This window comes from Etheostoma spectabile, chromosome 5, assembly GCF_008692095.1.
Source record: "Etheostoma spectabile isolate EspeVRDwgs_2016 chromosome 5, UIUC_Espe_1.0, whole genome shotgun sequence".
In the NCBI taxonomy this organism is placed as follows: domain Eukaryota; kingdom Metazoa; phylum Chordata; class Actinopteri; order Perciformes; family Percidae; genus Etheostoma; species Etheostoma spectabile.
This window is the reverse complement of record NC_045737.1, coordinates 24,907,962-24,933,631: the sequence shown is the minus strand read 5'-3', so window position 1 is coordinate 24,933,631 and position 25,670 is coordinate 24,907,962. Positions and strand designations below refer to the sequence as shown.

Genomic DNA, 25,670 nt, shown 5'->3' with positions numbered 1-25,670 from the left:
ATACATGCAGCCAGTTATGGGTCTCTCTGACTCATTACCTTTCAGACAGAGCTGATTCTGTGCTTCTGTTGTGGTACAGGTGTTCACACATTGCATGCACTTTAATCTATTTCACATTTTCCAGCACATGCCGTTTCATAAAAGTATAACTTTTTGATCTTGTGGTTGTGGACAGAGGTGAAACGGTACTTTTCATCTTTATCACTTGATAAACAAGAAGCATTAACCATAAAACAGGCTGGAGTTGCATTGCATGGGCTGGGTTTATGTGTATTCTGGTAACTCTGCACTGTTTTCTATCTCTCCCTGGGTTTCTCGGGCCAATATTCCTTGGATGTGGCTCTTTAAATACCAGTCAAATTGACAAAGCTTCTGTCTGCTGGTAACTTTTGTGTTTTTCCAATTGACATCTCGAATTGAAATGACTTATGTACTCCACAGGGTTTAACAGACTGACCTGCTTTTAACCTTTTTTAGTAACAACTATTAAAAAATGTGACCTAGTTAAAAACACATGCGGGTTAGCTTATTTCCAGCAAGGGCTACCAAGGTATTCCATCGCACAGCGACTGGAAACAAAGGATAGCAGCTGTTGCTAAGGGCACCAATTAATCTAACAACATTTTGGGCTTAGGTCTGCTTACATATTGGTGTTGTACACAGGCCAAAAGCAAAATGCTTTATTGACCTAGCCTACTCAGTGTTCCCTGGAATCCTTCCCACAATAACACAGCCATGCTTGCTACTTTACAGTACAGTCTAAAGGTGGGGAAAACTATGGTGGCATTTTCAATAAATTTGCCTGTCTGTGCAACGTTTTAGAGCAAGATATCTGTCCAAAACAAGATATAGCCCCCACCAGCACAAAATGCTTTGGCCATCTTGAAAAACTGTCTGCAGTATTTACTGTGGAAAGTTGTCTTCCCCAAAGAACGTATCCTAATGCTTTTATTCTCTGTGCTTCAATCTACAGTAATGCCAATATGACTTTCTAATAAGCAAATTACCATGACATAATTTTTTAGTTCATTTTTTTGTTTGTTTGGAAATTGTCGGAAAATACTTTTTTAAAGCCTAAGTTTGAATCTTCAAATTGCTTACTTTGTCTGACCACCAGTCTAAATCCCAAAGATATTGAATCAAGTAAAACAGAAAAAAAACCTAACCTACTAGAAAGAGTTACCCCACGATTTATAAACAACTAAAAAAAATAATTTGATTCATTTTCTTATGATCAATTAATCAACTTGCTCTAAACATCGTGACAAAATGGTTGTTTTTTATTTCAAGCATGTCAAATAAGTTATAGGATATATTTAATACAGGGGGATGTTTTTTTTTTGACTAGCTAATCATAGTTGAATCCTTATTAAGCCATCAGTATGTCTCTTTGAGCTGGTATCAATGAGTTCAAAACAATGCAGCTTATAACTTCAACAAACCTTTAGTCGAGAAGATACTGCTGATTGCTGTTGCATATTTATCAGTGGGTTTAGACTTTTCATGAGCAGTTACATACAGTAACTAAAATGGAAGGAGTCTCTGTCTGTCTGTCTGTCCTTTGGGTTTCTCGACAACCGTTCATCCGATCGACTTCACACTTGGCAGGCGTGCTGCTGAAGACCAAAGGAAGAGCAGTGTCAAGTGCGAGCTCTTAAGATATACGGGACAAAGGGATAGGTAGTGCATACAAACTGTGTAGTGTATTGAGCGTGGACCCCTATTACCTGTTACCCCACTAAACAGCTGAGTACAGCTTGCTCTCGGTCGCTTGCTACAGTACATTTAAGAACAGATGATGAAAGAGAGAGCGGAGACGATACATTGTAGCAAACTCAAACTTTTCAAGCATTAGTAAATTCCCAAGAAATAGCCTTGTCCCAAATAGCTAGCTATTAGCAAATCACGCGTATGTAGAGAATGAAGTTATTTTAGGGACATGCACAAGTACAAGCTATTGTTACCCGGGCAACAGCTGGTTTGCCCTTATAGGCTCAGCTGTTCCTCTGGGGAAAAAGCCTGAAATAAACTTTTCTTTCTTTTCTTGTATTTGCTATGCAACAGCAAATAGCATAAGCCCATCATTACTAAAGTGAATCAAATTAAATCGCTACCTTCCAATTTTGTGTTGTGTTACTTTATTTATATTGTCTTTGGCTGTCTTTTTTTTTTTGTCCAGGTAAGAGCAATAGCCCTTACAAATGCTTGTTCACGTCCCTGGGTTGTTCAAATAAATGTTTTTTTAAGCAATACCAGAGGTAAGAAATCGGACCGTTCCAAACAGGCAGTGCACTAGTGGTAAATGAAAACCGTAAAACTGCACTAGTATATTCTCTTTAGTTTCCATATAATTGAAGGTGCAAACAACTGCAAGATCAGATTTAAGAGCTTCTAACTGTCTGACCAGGTTACTGAGGCAGCAGCTCAGCACCGAAGAACACCTGGGATTCTTTTTTTGTAATAATGTCATGGTACGATGATGTCACGCGTAGTCTGCTGTTAGCCTCTAGAAGGAACAAGCCGGCCGTATAGGTGGATTTACTCCACTGTTTCATGCTGCAATTCACTGTGTCGACTGATGACAGGAGGGCCATATCCTCATTGTAATTATCCGAGATAACGAACACCTCGTTGGTGAGTCTCAGCTCCTCATCACTGGGACACTTGAAGCCATCCTTGCTCTCATAGGTGATCTGCAGGAAGACTCTGTAGAGGCCCTTCCTGGGAACTACAAGGTTCCCACTGGAGTAGTTGAAACCTCCATGACAGAAGGCATTTCCAGCTTTACTCTCCCATTTAAGATATTCCCCATCAAGGCTGTTGTCACTAGGCACTAAGGAGAGCAGAAAGTTGAAAATTAGGGGTATGATTATGTCGGTTTCTGTATCGTATTTAATAATAATTTAATCATGAATACTCTTTATTAATCACCTATGGGGAAATTACAATGTACACTCTGTTTTTATTACACACTACACACAGGCCTGAAATACACACATATGCTCAGGTCCTATACATGCACTAATGGAGACATGTCAGTGTGAGTGGGCTGCGACCGCCTAAACCTGCGTCCTGAGCAGTTGAGGGGTGCCTTGCTCAAGAGCACCTTTGCTGTGCCCAGGAGGTGAACTGGCATCCCTCCAGCTACCAGTCCACAATCTGTACTTTGGTCCGTACTGGGACTTGAATCAGTGACGCTCCGGTTTTCAACCCAACTCCCTACGCACTGAGCCACTCCCATCTGTGAAACGTGTTACATATTTAAGTAAAGCTGTGAACACGCTAAAGCCCAGGTAAGCTACTATTTGCTATCAAAAGCAGAAAGTGTGCATGTTTTTATTGCAACCAAACTCTACAGTGCTGGATTAACATGCCATCATTCAGAGAGGAGGACCACAGGATCTGTGAAACCGGCTGTTTTAGACTTGCAGACACTCTTCTTGATATCAGTCTATCTTACCTAATTGTCTAAACCAGTGACGTTCAGTACTTATCATCAGGGACCCAATAGTGCATTCCATTTGTACTCTGACGTCGGATATTCGGAGGTCAAAGTCTGAAACACGCCCCCTGACCTAAATGCAACATGGCTGCTCCGTGCGTCTACAGTTGTAAGCTGTAGTAACACACACTTCTGTCTTATTTGTGTCTCACTAAATCAGTCCTGTCCATCTTCTATCTGTGGACATGTTGCCTTGCTGCTGTCTACGTTCACATAGGCCTGTGATAACTATTAAATTATTGACTGATTGTAAAAGAAATTAATAATTGCAGTTTCTTTGTTTAACCACAATTAATTCCTAACATTAGCTAAGGTCCTAAAGGGTATGGCTGTTAATTGTAGTTGAGGATTTTGTTTAGATATGCCAAATTGTAATTATATAAGTGATTATTAGTCATACTACATATTTATTTTTTTATTTAAATTGTTAGTTGCTGGCACTTGACCCTATACACGTTCATTGCAACTAAAACGACAACGGGGGGGGGGGCACAGTTAGAAAAACAGTTTTATGATAATAAAAATGCGCTGTTTACTTTATAGACTGTATACCTGTGCTATTACATTATATGGGTCACATGACAGTGATATAACCAAAAGATTTATCCTGGAATTCATTCCAAACTTTAAAAAGTAAAACATTAATAAAATGTTTTTTTTTTTATTTGACTGAAAGAGACAATTACAGTATATTGTTATGCTGTATAAAGACTATTACAGTCTATGTTGTGTTATAACTGGTTGCTGATGTGTTTACAGCACAACTTTAATTCTTTTGCTTATTCTAAAAAGCATTAAGGTCAAAATAAGCATGTACATTTTTATCCTGTGCAACCCCAGTGGAGAAACAACCATTAGGGCCCTTCTAGGAAAGTACAGTAACACCCTGGTCCTGGCAGCTCTGGCTGTTTTACCTGTTAGCATGGCACTTGGATTCTTGAAGTCGTCTGGTTGCTGCTGTCCATCGCTGCCCACTACAAGGAAGATTTAAAGTGCGGTTCAACACATTGATGTATGGTTGCTTTTACAAGCCCATTATAACTTTCCTGGTCAGGATTCACCATAGTCTTTAATCTCATTAGAACAAGATATTTACCTGCTAGGCTGTCGGGCTGCTTCATCAACTGTCAGGAAAAAAAACACAATCTTAGCAACATTGGATATAATGAACAGTAATGATACAAGAAAATTAAAATAACAAACAACATAACAGATAAGAAGAAGACTACACCACTATAAATGTAGTACCATTATATTATCAAGGCACAACTGAAACTATATTATGGATTGTTTCACCTAAATAATTCATTTTAAAGTGACACCTTACACTCCAAAAATCACAAAAGCGGTTTTGTCAATGGAACCCCTGACAACGCTAACTTCTGGGTCGACCTACGCAAATATGTCATCACTGCACCACTCTATTGCCTATGAATTAAAATCAATTTGAGGTGAATACATTTGTTAATGTATTAAAGTTTTATCCACAACGTTTATCCATGTCATGTTAAGTCAGTTTAATAAAAATTATCACAGATTCTCTGCAGGATCAGATTCTTCTTGTGGTAGATAGATAGATAGATAGATAGATAGATAGATAGATAGATAGATAGATAGATAGAAAACATACACTAAATGATCGATTTGGGAACTAGAATTGATAAAGATGTAAACAAACCTATTGTGCAAGTTGCACTTAGTGCATCACTAAAGCCTCTTCGTTATTATAACTATAATTAACTAGTGATTGAGATACATTTAAAATAAAATAGTTTAAAAAATCTATTTGCAAGGACGGCACTTCTAGGCTTCCATACTTTTGATAATGACAAAAAAAAAGTTGTGCCTAAACTACATTTTTTGTAAATAACAATCCCTAAAAGCAGTTGTTTTGGTGACTAGAAAACTAGCTAAAAACTCCAGAGCATGTTGTTTGCAAGGAAAAACTGATACTACAGATATTTCTTGTTCTAACTGCTTTATATCTTTTGTTGCAATGAGAACACCTGTATCCTGCGTGAATAAAATAATTTCATTGAACTTCAGGAAAACCTAACGGCTATTTAGGAAGTTGGTGGAACCGTAAAAAAAAATACCATTTTTCATTTAACGTTAGAGAGCAGTTTAAGAAACTAACGTTAGACTTTTTATTAATGGACGCCAATGACTGAAAACCATTTCCAAACGACAACGGCCTAACGTTGTGACACTCAACAACAACAACAGCGTCTATCAGATGAAAGACTACAGATTATTCCGGTATGTAAATGTTACCTGATGATGACATCGCCCTCCCAACACAACCGTGACCAGCAAAGCCAGAACCACTGCAGTCAGCAGTAGGAGCGCCGCGGCGACGAACTGGGCCATTCGCTGTAGTCGTGTCTCTTTCTGGCGGAGAAACTTAAACAAAGTGGTTTTCCGATGTAATCCTGCCTCTCCTTCTCCTTCCACGCAGCAGCAGCAGCAGCAGCAGCAGCAGCCCTCTTCCTCCATGCAGCCTGTTTCCCATTCGCGACTCCCATTCAACATCTCCATATAAGCGTGGTCTCGCCCACGTTGAAAAACACGACATTGCTCAGGAGACAGTTTCACCAAGTGTCGCTAACGAAACTTCCTCTTTCTGGGACTAGTTTTCCGGGGAGAAAAGTTTTTATCTTCAGCGTGAGAAAATGATATAGTAAACAATAGGTTCCGTACTCCCACTCGAGATTGTTGTGAATAGTTTGGCTCGGAGTGCAGATGCACGCCCAACACAGGACTTTATGGGAGAAGTGTTGCTGTCCCATATCAAATGGCTTCAACTTTGTTAACGAAGAAAGTAATCAGCCATCATCACATCAAACTCCTTAACATTATCTACCCCTGCCCTCCCGCAGGACAGTTTACTCTAGACAAATGGCTACCAACTTTCCCATGGTATAGAATGTTACTAAAAAACACACTGACTTTAGCCTAAGGATACACAAAAATCTTCCTCTTCCCCATGCAAAATAGCCTATATTTCTTTCTGTAGTTAGTGTTTATTTCATATTAATGTTCAATATATTTGTTTATGTAGCCTACTGTTTGCACCATTCAAATTCCACATAAGTGTAACTTATTGTGGCCACTAACCCATTTCTGATTAAGTTTGTGGTTGTGTCTGTATTTGCAAAGACCCTGCTTTCTGCCTTTTCCCCCTTTTCTTATTTTTGCTGTGTGGGACATCAATCAATCAATCAATCAATCAAATGTGTAACATGAAATATGACCCCAATTTAGTGTAATCCCATTAGCTCCTTTAAATTCATCATCATTCACCAGAAAAGAGTTACCCTCCAGGACCAGGACCCAGCCAAGTCTTTGCGAAAGGACACCACAGCTCCCGGCATCCTGCTGGAAAGCAACATTTCTTATGGGCATCAACAAAGAGCCTTTGGGCCCCATGTGGGTGTGCAACCCCAGCTAAGTACACGGTGCAGGTTGTGCAGCCGGCTGCCATAGAGAATATGAGAATATGTACAAATAGGCCTAGTGAATTGCTGAGTCAAATAATTATTTGATCCACGTTAAATGCTGTGTGTCTACAAACCGCAGGTGATCATACTTACTACATATTAAAAATGCATTAGACTAATGTCAATTTAACTTCACTGTAACACAATCCAAACCACAATGAAAGCCACATGAACGTCATCATAATTATAGCAGTATTTTACAAACATTATAATCGTTAAATTAGAATTCACACCCTAACATAACTACATCGGCTTCATAACTGAAAAAGGCCCTGTTAGCTACGTTACTAACAATCGGTTAAACCGATCTTGGAGTCAAGACCTTTATAAATATTAATTTGTTTAATATATTGTAATTAAAATTTGTTCTCATTTCTGGGTTTGCATTATGTAGAGAAAAAGAATCCACTTCTATGACATCTATCATTCTCAAATTCACATGACATCTTGGCAAATCCCCCCAAAACTGTAAAATAAGCAAATATTCCTTGTTGTATTACATTAGTTGTGTAAGTGGCCACATGATTCAGACCGCTCTTTGGAAACAGAAAGTGCCTTGCTGTCATCAGTTAACATGCCAACATCAGCAACATAAGTGTATTTGTGGATAGGCTTCAATCGTTGGATGAAGCAGACTGCAGCTAGGTGAAAGGCAGGATATCAGAGCAAAACATGATGTTAGCATCAGGAAAATATGGAGAGCGAGTGATAACCGGGTGGTTGTGAAGAAATTAGCAATGGTCAACCTGAAGCAGCAAATACAAATCTTGTTATCACACTCCAAGCAGAGTATTTTTTTATGTATTCAAGTATCTCTGCAGAGGATCTTAAAAATGTGGCAGTGATTTATATGAGAAACACAAAGACAACAGTTAAACCCATTTTTTATTTGAGCTCTGAGTTTGGGGTATTATTTACATAATTGTATTCTCTGTTTTGAGTTCCGGGTGGTGCATTTTAATCCCGGAGGCTGCGTATATGGCAAAGTCCACTGAGAATAAGAAATAAAAATACAAAAAGCTGTGGGCTGACTGCAACATCACACCCTGAAGAGTGAAAGGCTGGGAGCTTGTTGAGTGACAGTGTACACACAGTATTCTACCTGTACAATAATAGTGCTACTATTCACATTCATCTGTACAATAATTATATTTACAGTGATCACATTAGGGAAAGAGCCAGTACCTGAGGAGTTAGTTCCATAATTAGCTTTACTCATTCACCATGGTAAAATGACATGCACCCAACCAATGGTAGCCTAAACAACACAAAATATGGGATCCGTGTCCGGGATCAGGTGTGAAGCTTCGGAGTACATCAATTTTAAAGCAACTCGCCGTTTTAGCTGATGCAACTTGATTGTAGGTGATAACAATGACCCGTAGGCTGAGGACGTTTTGACTGTGTGCAGACTGGTTACACTCAATAACAACAGTTTGAATAACAGAACACTGTTTATGTTTTAATTGCTCTTATCATCTGAGGCTGCGTCCCAGAACCCATCCCCTGGTTTGTTAAGATTTTGCTAAAGTAGGCAGCAAAGACCAAATTAGTTTTCACTGGAGATTACGAGGGTTTACGCAAAGCCAGTATGAGTCACTACCCCTCAATAGTGCCGAGTGGTGAGAGTTTATAAATGGAAGTTGTCTTCAAAAGAAAACACTCCTCGTAGATACTTTAGGTGAGCTGGCACGTTTTAACAAAAGACAGGAAGCTATAAACAAAAGATGAGGTCATTCAAATCCTAGTGCCAGCGCCCTTCACCTTCCCTTATGATTCTCTCCAAAAACACACAAACTATACATGAAAACATATCGGCTGATTAAAATTACCATTCAACAGCACGTAAGATAAAACACCATGAATAATCACACCATACATGTGCAGCATTTCTCCCCAGAATGAAAAGTCAACCAATAAATAACAACTGAATTCCTTAAATAACAATCATTGTCTCAGTTTAAGATCACTGTCCAAGTGATCCAGTTATAACTTAAACAGTCAGAAGTCCATTTAAAAAATATCTGAAATGCTAGGCTGCAAGTCCTCTAACCAGTGTCAGGATCATTGTTTCAGCCAACACGTGGATACTCTGCATCTGTCTTATGCCATGCCAATTGCCTTACTAATCGGCACAACGGTGCCCTCTGTAGGCACAACTCCAACTCAACACTTTTTTTCTTTGGACCTTTTTTTCACTGATTTGCCCATTCCACACAAAATCATATCAAAACGGGGATACGTTTCAAGTGGAAACTCTGCATTTCTTTTTCCATATCTTTGACCACATCTGCTCAATCTCACTGTGTTGTGAGGCGCAGACCAGCAGGGGTAACAACAAGCAGTCATACATGAAGGAGCTTTGGATTTGGGTTTTTCTTTTCCAGCAGCTTTGTGTCATCTGTAAATCTAGGTGTCCAGTTTGGGCATGGATGGAGCACTAAGCCTTGTAGCAGTTGCCCTGCGTGGTGAGTGCCAGCTGGCCGTTGGGCGCCACCTCGTTAGCCTCGTCCTCCAGCAAGCCTGACACGTCAGCGTTGGGGATGCTGTCGTGGTAGCTGCTGAAGCTGATGTTGTCCTCTTTAAGTTCAATGGTCCAGAAGGGCGCATTGAGCTTGCGGTTCTGGTACTCCCGGTAGGTGTACACGCCTCCGACGAAGCCCAGCAGCAGCAGCACCACCAGGATGATGACGGCCAGGATGATGATGTTGAACTGCGTCCAGGACACCTCGGTCAGTGCTGCGGTGGTGTTGTCGGTGGGGCTGCTCAGGCTGGTCAACAGCGCCTGGGTGGTGGCGGCGGTGCTAAGCGCCGTGCTTGTGTTGCCGCCGGACGTGGAAGCTGCGGCGGAGGTCAAAGTGGTGCTGGCGGTGGTCGTGGAGGGAGAAGATGTGCTTGATGCAGGGGCTTTTGTCGTGGTTGTATCTGCTGGTAGGGGAAAAAGCCGGGTTGCTGAGGAGAGAGAGAAAAGCATTGAAAACATTAGTGAACATTATATTCATAACTCTGTCAAATTCAGAACTATACGCATGGGACAGAATCAGTTCCTGGCCTTATGATAACCTTCAGCAAAAATATCATGGCTTAACAGTATTGCAGTCAAAGCCTTTAAAATGTATTAGAAAAAAAATAGCAGACTACTTTGTGCCGATACGGGTGGGTGGCTGCCCAGTTCCATTTTTTATGTAAGATTTCGATATGAAATAGCCATCTGAAAAAGGCTTTCTAATTTTTTCACAAGAAGAGTGCCTTTGAGTTCCCATTGCTTCATCATTTGTTTTGAACTTCTGAGCACTCCAGACTTTTTTCTTTCTAAAATGTATTATTTTGAAATGTCTGCGTAAAAAACAACAACACACTGCAGACTGGCAGGGAAACATATTGAAACTGCACTTTTTGTCCTTGGACTCATAAATAACTTGGAGTGGTTTTGAAACTGTGATTTTGTCAAACTGCGTTATATCTTGAAACCGGTTATAGGCCCATGCCTAATCACAACCCTTATAGGCCAATGTAATGAAGGCCTTTAATTACTGAACAAGTAGTAGCGGTTGTCCAGTCTGGGTTATAAGGCCTGATATCTGGCACATCAGACATCATCTTGCCCTTCTGCTAACTCTGTTATCTATTTTGCAATTTCATCATCGCTGCATCCGGGGTTTAGCGCCGCCTGAGCCGGTTGTGATTGGTTTAAAATAGGGCTGCAATCGATTAAAATATTTAATTGTGATTTATCGCATGATTGTCCATAGTTAACTCGCAATTAATTGCAAATTAATCATACATTATGTACTTTCAATTTTTTTAATTTTCTAGTTTTTAATGCGAGACTACTGAAGAAGTAACAGTGTTCTGGTTTAGACGCCAGGTTGTTGATGTACAGTCTACCAGACCTTCCTCCACAGCACTGCAAGAGGAGGGTCTGGCGAGTCCACACAGCATTCCCGGATGGGAGAAAAACGTGTTCTGGTTTATTGTCTTTTTTTTAAAAACCAATCACAATCGTCTTGGATGGTAGCAAAGGAGCAATCCCGGAAGTGGAATGTTGAGGATATAGACTAGTTGATGTATAACCAAAGTAACTAATATCACCTTGTGGCAAAAAAAGACATTCTTATTGTTTTTATTTATTTTTACAATTGAAAGCTTTTAAGTAATGATTTTCTGTGACTATGTCTATCATAAAGTTGAGGTACAGCTGTACAGTAAGATGTGAAATTTGTCCAAATATGTCCAACTTTCCTCTCTCGAACTAAGTGATCCCAAATTATTCATTCACTACTCCCTATATAACAGACACTCAATACATGGCTCTATAGTGAGCAGTAAATTGAGATTTTAGACACCTATTAATAATCGTAATTTTTTCGTCATCACATCTGACAGGTAATTTTATTTATATAAGAAATCTATATTCACTAAGAAAATTGTAGTGAGGGGAAATGCCTTTAAAAAATATTATTTTGGATTTATTACAATTGTATTAAAATTCTTTTACATTTTTGTACAAATTAATCTATAGCTATTGAAATCTAAAATGCAAATTGTAACTGGTATCAAATCTCATGCACGTTTGGTGTGGTAAACCTTTACAGGTGATTTGAATAATTTTGGCTAAGAAGATGGCTTGTTGCAGGGCGGGATCGTACCGCAGGAACGGTATTACAGGGAAACCAGCCCATGCCTAGTATAATTTACATGTTTAACCAAACAGTATGTTGTGCTTTGGTCATACTTGGACGGGTGCAGTTGTGTGCTCGGGCGTCCCCTATGAAGCCCGGAGCACAGAGCTGGCACTGGGGCCCGGCGGTGTTGTTGATGCAGCGGAGGCAGTGGCCGTTGTCGGGGTGACAGAGCTGGGCGGGGTCCTGAGGGTTTGCATTCCCACTGCAGTCACATGGAGCACAAATGCCAGATGCTTTGTAGAAGCCGGGGCTACACTTGTCACACTGCGGGCCGCTGTACCGGGGGAGGCACTGGTCACACACGGGGGAGCCGCTGGGATCTGCGCAGGAAGAGACAAAGATATGCATCATTGCTAATGATGTAGCAACAAGTGAGGTGGAAATTCTAGGCTAGAAAAAAACTCTCCAGACTCCCCACCATGACCTGCAGCTTTGTATGCAGATGCGGAAAACTTGACCAACGTTGACGAGGCTTCTTTTTTTTTCCAGACACAAATTAGAAAATACATTCCGCTATATTCCTGTGAAGTGACACATTTGTACAATTTCCTGATTGATCCTCTCGTTTCTAGATTATTCATCGACATTTATGAGTACCCCCATCTAAATTGCAAAATGATGCTACTTGCACACAGTTTACATCCTATTTATTATTTTACATATTTTGTTACATATATGTAGGTTGCACATTTTCTTCTACACTTGTACATCCTTTTCATTCCTCTATGTATATTTGTTTCAGTAGTTCTGGCATTTTGATCTTTTCTCTTATTTTTTTAATCTTAGTTATTATTTCTAGTACATTTCTTGTATGTGCTGTATGTGTGTGAGTGAATCTGTGTGTATGTCCCTGTAACAGTGCTGCAACAGTCATTTCCCAGTCTGGGATTAAGAAAGAAAGAAAGAAAGAAAGAAAGAAAGAAAGAAAGAAATCGGTCTGTCTGTAACACACCTCTCAAACCTTACCCTTAACCTCAACCTCAGATTGTATAATAATAATAATAAAAATAATTTATTTTGTTTACTATTGTGAGACAGGTAGTATAAATGTTTGATTTTAGCAATTTGTTTTTGAACATGCTCTTCTCTTCAATAAGGAAATCCCAAATGAAACAAATATCACTGCGCCACTAGGTGGCTCAAGATGACAGGATACTGATCTTGAAGGGAGCCATGTTCTACAGGAATGGGTCACTGCAAATCAATACAAAGTTATTCTGATCAACTTTTGCCGATTTCTATCTTGATGAGGGCGGTCTCTTCCAGGATGATAGTAATATGTCCTCAATTTGTATACTTAATATAAAGTATACTTTAGGATATCTACTTCTCAAATACCTAGTATATGTTGCCATAGCTCAGTAAGGTACCATAAACAGGGGCAATTCCAGGAAGTGTGGAGGCACTTTGCCAAAAACTTTGGCCCCTTCTTGACCCGTCCCTGCCTGTAAGTAACACCGAACATAACAGATGAATAAGATCTAAAAGTGAAGTGGACTTTTAAAAGGCTCAGATGGAGTTTGTATTGATCCCAGTCTCTTATGAGGACCATCATTCTTCATCAGCAACACAAGTGTGTTTCTAATGGTCAGGTTCCTCCAGTGACCTCCAGTCACTGGTAATACGATGCCACAACACCTCCTGGTATGTCAAACAGGAACTACAGAAAAACACACAACCGTCAGCACCGTGTCCCCAAGGGAAAACGTCTTCTAGCTCACTCTGTAATACATAAGTAACGAGTCCCTACAAACCCGAGGTATGTGGAAATGTTCATTTAAAGATCATTTAAAGGATAACCAGTCGGCTGATTAACTGCACAGACAACCTGCAAACTATGTTGTTACTGCATATGATCCATAATCATTTTTATTTAGCTCTAAAGAGTGGTAGAATGTAATTAAGTACATTTACTCAAGTACTGTACTTAAGTGCAAATGTTGAGGTACTTGTACATGACTTGAGTCTTTTCATGTCACTTTCTACTTCTACTCCGCTACATTTACAGAGGGAAATATTGTACTTTTACTCCACAAAATTAACACCTGACAACTTTAGTTAGTAGTTATTTTAGACATTGAGATTCTTGCACACAAAACACATGTAGTTTATAAAATCTGATGTTTTATTCTAAATGAAACTAGCCAACAATAACATCTAACAGATCATTTTTACAGTGTGGTATTAGTACCTTTACTGAAGTAAAGGATCTGAATACTTCTTCCACCACTTACTATAAAGACAAGCACTGATTTAATATGTAGCGACTCCTACACGGTGGCAATTAGGATGCCCAAACCACCTCATCTTCCTTTTAACCCTTGAGCTGTCTTCACGTCAACCATGAACTTGCTCTCCTTCTGGGTCAAAATTAAAAATGAACTTTTTGGGCGTTTTTGTTGCTTTTTCCAACACCTTTTTTTTTTTAATTCATGGTCAATGAAACTAATTTAAATGACATTATACCAAATTTTTTGTTTAAAGAAAGACATAATGAATTATTTTGACTAATAGTTAAGACCAGAGGATGTTGAGTAGATCACAGACTGGTTTAAGAGAAGAATGTAAAAGCATTTAAACTTTTTTTCAAAATTGAATGAAAATTCAATTCAATTGAAGTAATAATTACTTTTACCTGCGGAGAATGTTTTATGGGTTCCTACAATGTACATCCATACATCCAAGTTATTTTGGGGCAATTTGTTTGTAAGAAACCCATAATAGAAAGAAGCTAGCAAATGGATGTTGTTGGATGTTGTTTCACACCTGGTAGGGTCAACTGTAAGAAAATGGTTTTCCAGTCAAGCAGCTAGACGTTTGAAAGCCCATATGATGAGGTTAAACCACGACACAGCCACCTCACTGCACCTCACTTGGATTAGGGAAACCCCCTCCTAGATCCATGCCTGGAAGAGAAGCTTGCCTGGGGTGCACCCTTGGGAAATAAAGGTAGGACTGCCTCAGTAGGGACTCACCAAGGACTCGCATTGCCAGTCGGGCATTACAGACTGACATCTGGCTATGGAAAGTTTCCCAAATATGGACAACGTTATTCTGATATATCTACCGGTATGAAAATACCAAAACAAATGGCTGTTTACTCTCCTCCTCTGCAGGTTGCAGACCAATTGATGCTCTTCAGAGACTCCAGTCCTCACCACACCCAAGTGTGTGAATGATTTCACTGCCTTCAAAGGCCTAGATGTCGGTCTCTATCTAGTGTGGTCACATGGCTGTGTTGTACTCCAGCACTGTGCAGGCTGCTCCTGATAAGCTTGATTTAACCTCTGCTGAGGGTTCAAAGGCAGCCGGGCCTGCTGGGTTATATAACAACCAGGAAACATGAGCTGCTCTGCGCTGCACGGGCCACAGGGCCTGACCTGCTTCTTTACCATCGTCCTCCACTTAGCTGGCCACATAGTCACTGTCTGACACATACTGAAATGAAACAAACTAACAAAATGAATACATCAATTTGATGAAGCTCAGGCTAAACTGAATTAGCCAGCCTGTACCTTTAGGTGAAGACACAATCATACATGGATGATTTAATATGTGTGACCCACATTCTGAACTGGTGCAATGCTCCATTTCTCCTCTTTGTGTGTCAGCATGGAGGGTTATTCAGTGTCGGTACGGAGGGTTATTCATTTACTGCAACAGGCCTCATCAGCACATTCAGAAAGCACCTATCCTTCAGCGTGAAGCCATGATACTCCATTGTGGCATCATCTTATTTGTCATTGTTGCCAGGGCAACCTCCCCTTGGAGGCTGCTTCTTTTTCTAGCCCAGCTCATGTGTTTGGTGTACAGTATAAGCCACACACATACCATTAACACAAGAGCAGCTCTCTGTTGACACAATCTTGAGCATATTTCTGATAATTTCCTTTGTAGCGCAGCTCTACGGTGTTTGTGTCGACACAGAGACCGGGATGCTGCCCATCCCCCCTGTGTTGCTGCCTGACTGGCGCTGAAATGGCCCAGCTGTGCTCATGCTGTCCCAGCTCAGCTCAGCCTGGTTCGTGTCCCTTCCCCTCCCTCCCACGTTGCACAACCTCCACTCCATGCAGGGGCAAACACAACCTGACAGCCGCGTGTTGCCATGCAGGGCTGCTGCAAATGGGGGGGTAGTCAGTACACGGCAACGCTGTCGATGACTGGTCCAGAAAGGGGATAAGCAAGATAAGAGGACATAATAGTTGTGAAGCAGAAATGTAGCTCTGGTTTTTGTTTATTAACACGTTGGTGACATGAATATATAAGCAGTTTTGTGTTTGATCACTGGGTGGAGCATTGTCAAAGGAAATGCATCGGTAATCAACAGCAGTGGTGTATTCAGATCCTTTACTTAAGTAAAAGTATTATAAGCCCCACTGAAAAAAAAATCCTTTTACAAGTAAAAGTCCTGAAATTACAATTTTACTTAAGTAAAGGTATATAAGTATCATCAGGAGAATGTACTTAAAGTATTAAAAGTAAAAGTAGTCAATGCAGAAAAATCGTCACATTTTAGAAACTGGAAACGGACACTTCTGCCAATCAACTAAAGGCCTTGACACACCAAGCCGACGGCCTGGGACTAGCGGCGATGACGGCCGCCTGTGACGTCGCTTCACGTCAGCTCTCGTCTCCTTTGTCTGGGCCAAAAATTAGCACTGGAACACACTGCAGAGACTACTACCCCCTCTTCTTCTCTACTTGCCCAGGAAGACAGCGGTACTGGGAGATGGCTAGCTAAACTGTGCCTCTCCCGGGCTGTCATCCTTTCTCTCTGCAAAGAAGTCTCCCTATAGTGGGAGTGGAGCAACCAAACAGCTGACTTCTGCCTCGTTTGCTAACGTTAGCTTGCTAATTTCACCCACCCAACTTGTCCTCATCATACACTGGTTACAGAAAACTAGCCAAACAAAATTGTCATCTGTCGATAGCAATGCAAACGCCGTCGGCCCACTGACGGCCGGCGGTACGCTTGGTGTGTCAAGGCCTTAAGTGTTTGACGTTCTTATCATTCCAGCTGGACTTGTAGGCCTTTTTATTGTTGGATAGTTTAATTTATAATAAAACCTTGTGTTTTGTGTGTAAAAATCTTTGTTTGTAAAATAACTAGTAACTAAAGCTGTCAGATTAAAGGAGTGGAGTAAAAAGTACAGTATTTCTCTGTACTGTAGCAGAGTAACAGTAGAAAGTGGCATGAACAGAAAAGACTCAAGTTAAGTAAGTAAGTACCTCAAATTTGTACTTAAGTAATCTACTAGAGTAAATGTAGCCTACTTATTCACATTTTCACCAAGGATCAACAGAGATTTATGTGTGTGTGTGTGTGTGTGTGTGTGTGTGTGTGTGTGTGTGTGTGTGTGTGTGTGTGTGTTGTGGTGTTGTGTGTGGTAAGGGGAAAGCTTTTTATTGTGTAAACATGGCTTGTCAGTGGTACTGTTTTATTAGTGTTTAGCTGGAAAGCAGCTATTAAATTTAACTTAAAGAAAATGGACAAAGCTGAAATATACTTGTGTTACGATGAGCATGCCATCGTTAAATAAATGGGTCACCGCACTCAAAGTTATTTAGTGTACTGGACATTGGTTGATCAAAAGCCCAGAAGGCGTCCGAACAAGTTCTGTCTTTCTTGCACTGCACTGGTCTAATGTGTGTGGTGGAACGTGTGTATGTTCAAAAGTTGTTTCGGTTGTGCCACATAAAACTTGGACAGATAGGCTAAGTTGCTTTCTGGATTTAGGAAGGTGAAGGACACCTGGCGAAATTTCCGGCAACATGGCAGCAATCCCGGAAAGGAAACGTTGTCGATATAGACTAACGCACTATTAACACTCCAACATTAACTTGATGGTGTGACTTAAACCAGTAAGGCCATGCTCCCTGCAACAAACCAAGCATAAGACGCTAAACTGACGTGTGGCTGTGAGCAGCAAGCACTGACCGGTGTGACAGGTGGCGGTGGAGGTGGAGTTGGAGCAGGGACACGGTGCACAGGCTTGGGTCAGGGCGCTTCCAGCGAGGCGGTAGAAACCAGGCTTACACTCGTCACAGTTGGACCCCTGGGTGTTTCCCTCACAGTTCAGACACACTCCTGGAGGACGGAACAAAGTTCAAATGATTAGAGGGATATTTCCTGGATTGGTACACTGACATAAGTTGTTTAACTCTCATTATCTTTTTTTTGTTTTTTTTAAAGATTATTTTTCCAAGATTTCTCCCTTTATTGTAGTGACAGTTTACAGGCAGGAAGGGGGGACAGAGATGGGAGATGACACACAGCAAAGGGCCGCAGGTTGGATTTGAACTTACCCAACTTGGATGAGGCTTTTATTTTTTTTAAACTTATTATTGTATTTTTATGACAGCTTAGACATGAAAAGGGGGAGAGAGGGGCAATTACATACATCTATTGATTGACGTTCTACCAAGATTCAAAATCCTTTATTAATCCTACAATAGGGAAATTCACACTGTTACAGCAACAAGAGATAAGACAAAAAGTAGAAGACACAGATTAACACACAATAATAAATATAGCTAAAGATAATACATATTAAAATAGTAGAATGTATTTACAGTATTGCACAGTGTACAGTCTGCCATGTGGTGCCACCCAGGCACCCTCAGGCACAATCAAGGTCAGCATTTTGCATTTTGTATGTTTTTCTTTCTTCTTTAATTGATTTCAGGTTGGTCACTGTAAGATCATTCCCACTTTTTGAAGTGTTTAGACTGGTAAGGCTAATAGCTTTTAGTTTGGGCAGATATTCAGTTTCTATTATGTGAATTTTATCATGTCATACCAGAAAAATTACAAACTTTTGTGTGTTCCCTGTCCACAAGAATTCATATCATAGTAAATAATCCTCTCTGTGGCTTTCATTAGCTTGACCTCATCAGGTTGTTTTTTTTGTATATTGCTACACGTTACTGTGTTTCATCAATTACATGACACAGGAAAATGGTCTCAAGATAGACGTGATCAACCAAACCCCATACCTTCAGTGGATAATCACTAAGTGCTTCAGATCAGACTTTAAAGAGATGTTCGTGTGCATTCCTCACAATTTTTTTACCCTCTGAAATACTTGCTTATTAGAACCTTTATTTAATCAGGAATCATGTTGAGACTTTTGCAAGGAGAGGCCAGAGTAAAACAGACAAAATATGACAAAAATCCAGCGAGTCACAAAAACAAACATCTCTTTCAGATTTCTGACGGCTGCAATGAAGTCAGAGAGTAAAAAAGACAGGAATCATATTTACATTAACATGTATATATATTTATTTGAATCTAACAAATATCAAAGTATGATAACCTGGTTATTGTGCTTTTCAGGATAATGGTAGCATAAAGTTTCCTTGATAGAGAGTTATTAACTTGCATGGTCCTTTATCTTTGCATGCATGTTTTAATTTGAGCGTACTTTTAGGAGAATATTAACTGCAAATAACAATTCAATTATTATTTCAAACATGGAGAGGAAATCTTCCTCTCACAAGCTTCATTCATATTACATGAAGTTAACATAGTCACAGCCATATTTTCTTAACTGCCTTGCAAAACTAATGATATTGTTCATTGTAATATTTTCACCAATATCTCAACGGTTTGCTGTCCTATCTCCACAATAGTGGAAACGAACTCCGCAGACAGTCTACACATCTTCTGTCGCAGAATGTAAACCCGGACTGAAAACTTCATCAATGGTTTTTAAGCCAAGGACCCTTTATCTGAGAGAGGGATGCAGCAGGGACCCCGTACTAAATATTTTTATAAAATTAAGTTTTTTGCATATTTAACTCGGCCTGCTATAAAATTCTAAAGCCTTTATACATACCTTTTTAGTGCATAGCAAACTAAGCTATAAAAATAATTGTTTCCATGAGTTTTTAAATTGTTTTAATATATATGTTTTAATGTTAAACATACATGTGGCACAGTGAATCCTTAGGATGATCTGTATCCGTGGATCTTAGTGACTACCTTACCAGTAAGCCTACCATCAACGTCTTTTTTTCACAAATAGGCTGATTCATATTTGCTAATATGTTGAATTCATGTTATGAAATTTCTTTTTTCTTTTTTTTACTTTCAAGAGCAAAGAAACTCTCTTCATTCCTGTTTCCAGATAAAGGTCTAGTACCAAAACATTGCCCACTATTACATTTATTTTTTGCAAGTTAGACAATGTCTGCAACTTCTGACCTACTGATCGCCCATGCAACGCACCTGTCTCACGTTATAGATGTGCAGTATTTTGTAGTATGTGCAAGTACTTTTCTGTACTTAAAACTTAACTTGGTGACCACCCTGCAGGAATTCCGAGTATAGTCTCTAAATGAAGCACTTGAAGCAGTTCAACAAATACACCAGCACTTTTTGCATTTTGCACTTTAATGATAAAAGTCACTTTTTAAAATGTTGCATTGTCTGTACAGTTGATTGTGTCCTTCCTTTATGTCCTAAGATGCATTGTTGATCTTATGATCTTATGTTTATGTTTTTATGTCAATTTTAGAATGTTTTTTCTGTTCCATGTTTGTATTGTGAAGCAACAGATTGTAGCAGTATGACAAAGACAAATTTCCCCTCTGGGACAATTAACTGTATTCTATTCTAGTTCAGCATTTTTTATGAAGTTGATATACTTGCATAATTCTTGCACTTCTTGAATTAACTTATGGTCAGTTGCTTTGGATAAAATGAATTTAAATTTAATGTGACATTAGGCCAATTTTATAGTATGAGTTTGCTTTTATATCAATACTTACTTGGTACATAAACAACTTTATATTCTCACAATAAAGTCATTAGTTAGGGCGGCTGTGGCTCAGTGGTAGAGCGGTTGCCTGCCAATTAGAAGGTTGGTGGTTCGATCCCCGCCCCTGCAGTCATTGTCAAAGTGTCCTTGGGCAAGACACTGAACCCCGAGTTGCCCCTGGTGCTGCGCATCGGAGTGTGAATGTGTATGAATGTTTATCTGATGAGCAGGTGGCACCTTGTACGGCAGCCCCGGCCACAGTGTATGAATGTGTGTGAATGTTCCCTGTAGATGTAAAAGCGCTTTGAGCAGTTGTTAAGACTGGAAGAGCGCCACAGCACATTTAGTTGTTGTTGTTGTTGTTATTGTAAATATGCGTGGATGTGTGTAGTCTCTGTCAGTGGTTGAGTTGTTGTGCCTCCATAATCATAGAAAGAGGTTATGCGGACATGACTAAACCTGTCCACATGCTGGTGCTCTGCTCAACAGCCATTTCAACCATGAGCTGTGAAGGAGTCAGCAAGCTCCCCTCCCAACCACGCATTGACCCAGTGTCAACAGAGGAGCTGCTAATATGTTACATTAGAGTCACTGCGGCAAACCCTCTATTACAGGCTACATCCTTGGTCGCAGACAGGTTTGGCTTGGAGGAAAATGCCTCCCTACACCAAATTGTAGACCAGTGATGAGAAATAACTGCTTTCACACAACTTTTGTTGATAAATTAGGGGTTCTCCGAGTGAAATTAGACCAAATTAAAGTTTGTACTCATGGGGCGCCTGGGTGGCTCACTTGGTAGAACAGGGGTGTCAAACTCAATTTCACAAAGGGCCACACTGGAAAATGAGAATCACACAATGGGCCAGATATGTACAGTTTATTGACATGATTTAATTTAATCGGAAAAAGTAAAATATCTTTGGCTGTATTATTGCATGTCTCATATAGCACTTTCACAGACAATTTGGTAAAAAAAAAGCCCTAAAAAAGTCATCATAGAATTTAGCAAAACAATGCATTCAGATTTTTTTAAAGTAGGCTACCACACATTCGACTCACAGCAACCTGTTGCACAGCCTGAATGTGAAAACTCTCTGCTTATGTGGGAATTTCTGAGTCTCAAAGTTGGCAAATCTGCCAAATTGGGCTTTGACTGAAGCGTAATTGTGGTTTCCAAACATTTTCCTGTCTTCTTGATTTGGCGCACAACTAAAATTGATTTGCAGGTTGGATCAAAATTTGTGAGGGGTCCGCAGGCCTTGAGTCTGACACGTGTGCTAGAGCGTCCGCTCCATGTACAGTACAGAGGCTCAGTCCTCGAAGCAGCGGCCCCACGTTCAATTCCAACCTGCAGCCCATGCTGCATGGCATTCCCCCTCTCTCTCCCCATCTGTGTTTAAGCTTTCCTAACAAATAAAGGCCTACAATGCCAAAACTTCAATAAATAATAAAGTTTGAAGTTATTATATCAATTGAAGCAGCATACTGCATTCCAGAAACCCCCATTTGATAGAGCAGATCTTCAAGATCTTTAAATCATGTGCACTCAAGGTTTTAGAGACAAATTCTAAAGTAAAATCTGTGTTATTGTAAAAAAAAAAAAGAAAAAAAAAAAGATTTGGGCAGCAACCTAGTTTGATTATTTTCTGGATTAACTGATTAGTTGTTTGGTCCATAAAATGTCAGTAAATGGTGATAAATGTGGATCAGTGTTTCCCAAAGCCCAAGACGATGTCCTCAAATGTCTTGTTTTTGTCCACAACTTCAAATATATTCATGTTAAGGTCACAGAGGAGAAAAGAAACTATAAATTATTCACATTTAACAAGCTGCAATCTGATCATTTTTAACCGTTTCAAACCGATTAATTGATTTTCAAAACAACATTTTTGCAGCTCTAAAAAATGTTCTCAATGATGAACCGAAAAGTTTCATTTTTCTCTGCATTCTTTAAATATTTCAGTTGAAGGTCAGTGTGGAGACCATCTGCCTCTGTCCTGTTGGATATGATGAGTCCCTGTCATGTTAATCTAAGGCCCACAGTGTTTGGGATACTGTATCATTTGCATTTGCACAATGTGTTATTGTGTGAGTGTGGGGAGGCCAGAGTCGGTCTGTAGAACCTGAGCCGTGTTAACTCACAGTACTGTGAACACCGAGGCCAGGCAAGGCTTCAGCACTCCATCTGCCCTTGCATTATAACTGCCCCCCCTCCTCCTTTCCCCCTGCCTGTCACTGCTCTCAAAGCCTGAGCAGCAATCCTCCTTTACATGTAGAGCTGGGCCATATGGGAAAAAAGTCAAATATCAGGATATTTTTGACCAAATACATTGATGGCGCTCTTGCAGCGATATTGTAGGATTGACTATCGGTGCTCCCACAAAATATTAACACAATTAAAGTTTTATTAGATTATCACCAATTATGTGGATACCATGACTTAAGTGTGATTTATGGTTCTGTTGAGGCTCCACGCAGAGCTTTCTCCGTAGCCTACGTAAGTGGTCTGAAGTTTATACTTGTGCGTTAGTGTGTACGTCGATCTCTTTAAGAGAATAGCAGGGTTGCCGTGTGTGTTTGTGTGTGTGTGTTGGGGGGAGTGTGTGGGGAGTGTGTGGTAGAGCAAGTAAGAGAGTGATGGTGATAATCTTTGGGGTGCATAAAAACTCTAGAGCCATAGTGTGAGAAACAAAGTGTCAGAAACTGTAGCAGGAAAAGTTAACCCTTTTCCTAAATTAATGTTATTATGGAGAAGGACAACCAGGAAATGAGTTGGGGGAAATACAATGCTGCCAAGACACAGCAGAGCGGACCAATCACAATTGTTACAGTCTGTGTTGCCGCAGAGTGTAGTTACATCTTTTGAGAGGTGCACGTCACTACGTACCTATTGTACGTATGTAGCCAAGGTGTCGATTTAACGCAGAACCATAAATCACGCTTAAGTGGCTAAAGGCAAATCACAAAACAACTAGTAAGTCTGTAAGTAGGCCTGCACGATTTGGGGAAAAATATGAATCACGACTTCTTAGCTTAGAATTGATATCACAATTCTCTGCCACAATTTCTTTCTCACAAAGTCCATCCATCCATCCATCTTCATCCGCTTATCCGATATCGGGTCGCGGGGGCAGCAGCTCCTGCAGGGGACCCCCAACTTCCCTTTCCCGAGCCACATCAACCAGCTCCAACTGGGGGATCCCGAGGCGTTCCCAGGCCAGGTTGGAGATATAATCTCTCCACCTAGTCCTAGGTCTTCCCCGAAGCCTCCTCCCAGCTGGACGTGCCTGGACCACCTCCCTAGGGAGGCGCCCAGGAGGTATCCTTACCAGATGCCCGAACCACCTCAACTGGCTCCTTTCAACGCGAAGGAGCAGCGGCTCTACTCCGAGCTCCTCTCGGATGACTGAGCTTCTTACCCTATCTCTAAGGGAGACGCCAGCCACCCTCCTGAGGAAACCCATTTCGGCCACTTGTACCCTGGATCTCGTTCTTTCGGTCATGACCCAGCCTTCATGACCATAGGTGAGGGTAGGAACGAAAATTGCCCGGTAGATCGAGAGCTTTGCCTTCTGGCTCAGCTCTCTTTTCGTCACAACGGTGCGATAAACAGAATGTAATACCGCACCAGCTGCTCCGATTCTCCGACCAATCTCACGCTCCATAGTCCCCTCACTTGCGAACAAGACCCCAAGGTACTTAAACTCCTTCACTTGGGGTAAGGACTCACTCCCTACCCGAAGAAAGCACTCCATCGGTTTCCTGCTGAGAACCATGGCCTCAGATTTAGAGCTGAAGCTCAATGCTGTCATGTAAATAGTTTTCAAATCAGCAATAAATATAACTATTTTTGATCAACTCATATCAATTGCATGCTTAAATTAACATACCGGTTAAAGCCCCGCACATTTCAAGAGAACCTGACCCACTTCCTGGTTAAATATGACCACTTCTGGTTTAGGCCCCGCCCACTCCGAGTACGGATCCGGATACAGATAATTCATGTGGTAAACAGATACAGATACAGATACAGATAATGCTGTACTCGCTCATCCCTACTTATAAGTATCTATTTTTTTCATCTTGCAGGCAGAAAGTCACAAAGACGTGAACAGCATCTGGCTGTTGAACAGAATTACAAATTTTTTTTGGTTGTTGAAAGATTAAATTGTATGCTGTAACAGCCCGTGCACGCTTATAGCCTTGAGGATGGCGCTGTGGGCAGCTTGTCTATTTAAGCTGTTATACAAAGTTGCCACAAATGTTTGGAGTACAATTATTATAAGAAATCTGCACCTCTTTCGGCGCGTGGACCCCCAAACCCCTAGGTCAGCTACCACCGCAAAGAGAATCTAATTCTGTGGGAAACACTGTAGCTGGATGATTGTCACAACATAGTCTAAAGAGTGTAACATTTTAAAATGTACTGGGTGTCCTCATCAGACTCACCAGACTGTGGATGGCAGTAGTTTGTGTGGTTCCGACACTGGCAAGGCCGGCAGCCAGTGCTGCTGAAGTGGAAAAAGCCCGGGTGGCACTCATCACACTTTGGTCCATACACTCCCGTCTTGCACTTACAAATCCCTGAGCTGAAAGGGGCAGAACAGAAGAAATATAAATAGTGTGTAAAATGCAGTCCCAGAGAACATTTCATTACATCAACCCACAGCCGGTCTTTGCTTTTGGATGGCAGTCATGGTAGCTGATGTCCAGACTGTTTCTACACTTGACTTCCTGCAGGTTCTCCTATTCACCCATCTGCTTTCTATAACTCTGTTCCAGAAATGAAGCATGTGGGAAGCACTAACAGTTCAGAGCTATCTAGATCGCAGGATTAAAGGCTGGTGTCCAGCACCACACTGCAGCAAATCTGCTTTAATTTTGTCTGTACATAAAGGATCTGTCTACCAAAACTACAAAACACATGAGCTTACCTACAGCTAGTGTAGCTATACAGATTAGCCTAGTTTAGAAATATTTAATTATTTCCATTGTTGAAATATAAATTCAGTTTACTGTCATAGTGAAGAGTCTAGAAAATATTTAAGGACCTGGTATCAGATAATCTGTAATTGTTTTCATAAAAAAATACTCAAATTGATTAGTTGATCGTCAAAACAGTTGGCGATTAATTTAATAGATGACAACTAACTGATGAATCTTTGCACCACCAACGCGTTGATCAAAGCATTGAGCAATTACATTTGAAAGATTCTACGTT

The 25,670-nt window shown here is 40.5% G+C and overlaps 2 protein-coding genes across 2 annotated transcripts in view; both read right to left on the bottom strand.

The window, feature by feature from the left end:
- Window positions 1–393: 393 nt before the first annotated feature.
- Window positions 394–6,073, bottom strand: LOC116689977 (lymphotoxin-alpha). The gene is made up of 4 exons (XM_032516725.1): window positions 5,777–6,073; window positions 4,599–4,626; window positions 4,417–4,476; window positions 394–2,833 (listed from the first exon to the last, which is right to left on the bottom strand). The coding sequence occupies exons 1-4, from the start codon at window positions 6,038–6,040 to the stop codon at window positions 2,409–2,411; spliced, it is 777 nt and encodes a 258-aa protein (XP_032372616.1). The 5' UTR covers window positions 6,041–6,073; the 3' UTR covers window positions 394–2,408.
- A 1,796-nt stretch (window positions 6,074–7,869) lies between these two features.
- The window catches only part of LOC116689926 (multiple epidermal growth factor-like domains protein 9), a 38,305-nt gene continuing 20,504 nt past the window's right edge, over window positions 7,870–25,670 (bottom strand). The window contains exons 3-6 of the mRNA XM_032516626.1: window positions 24,899–25,038; window positions 17,626–17,775; window positions 11,738–12,007; window positions 7,870–9,954 (exon numbers count right to left, since the gene is read on the bottom strand). Of these exons, the coding sequence (XP_032372517.1) occupies window positions 9,443–9,954; window positions 11,738–12,007; window positions 17,626–17,775; window positions 24,899–25,038 (1,072 nt within the window). The 3' untranslated portion in view covers window positions 7,870–9,442. The remainder of the gene's footprint in view (window positions 9,955–11,737; window positions 12,008–17,625; window positions 17,776–24,898; window positions 25,039–25,670) is intronic.

Excerpts from the sequence above, each read along its gene's own strand:
- LOC116689977 (XM_032516725.1), bottom strand. The coding sequence starts at position 6,040 with ATGGAGATGTTGAATGGGAGTCGCGAATGGGAAACAGGCTGCATGGAG. Across the intron at positions 4,477-4,598 it reads GCAGCCCGACAGCCTAGCAG|TGGGCAGCGATGGACAGCAG; the intron begins GTAAATATCTTG and ends TCTTCCTTGTAG. Across the intron at positions 2,834-4,416 it reads TCCAAGTGCCATGCTAACAG|TGCCTAGTGACAACAGCCTT; the intron begins GTAAAACAGCCA and ends TGCTCTCCTTAG.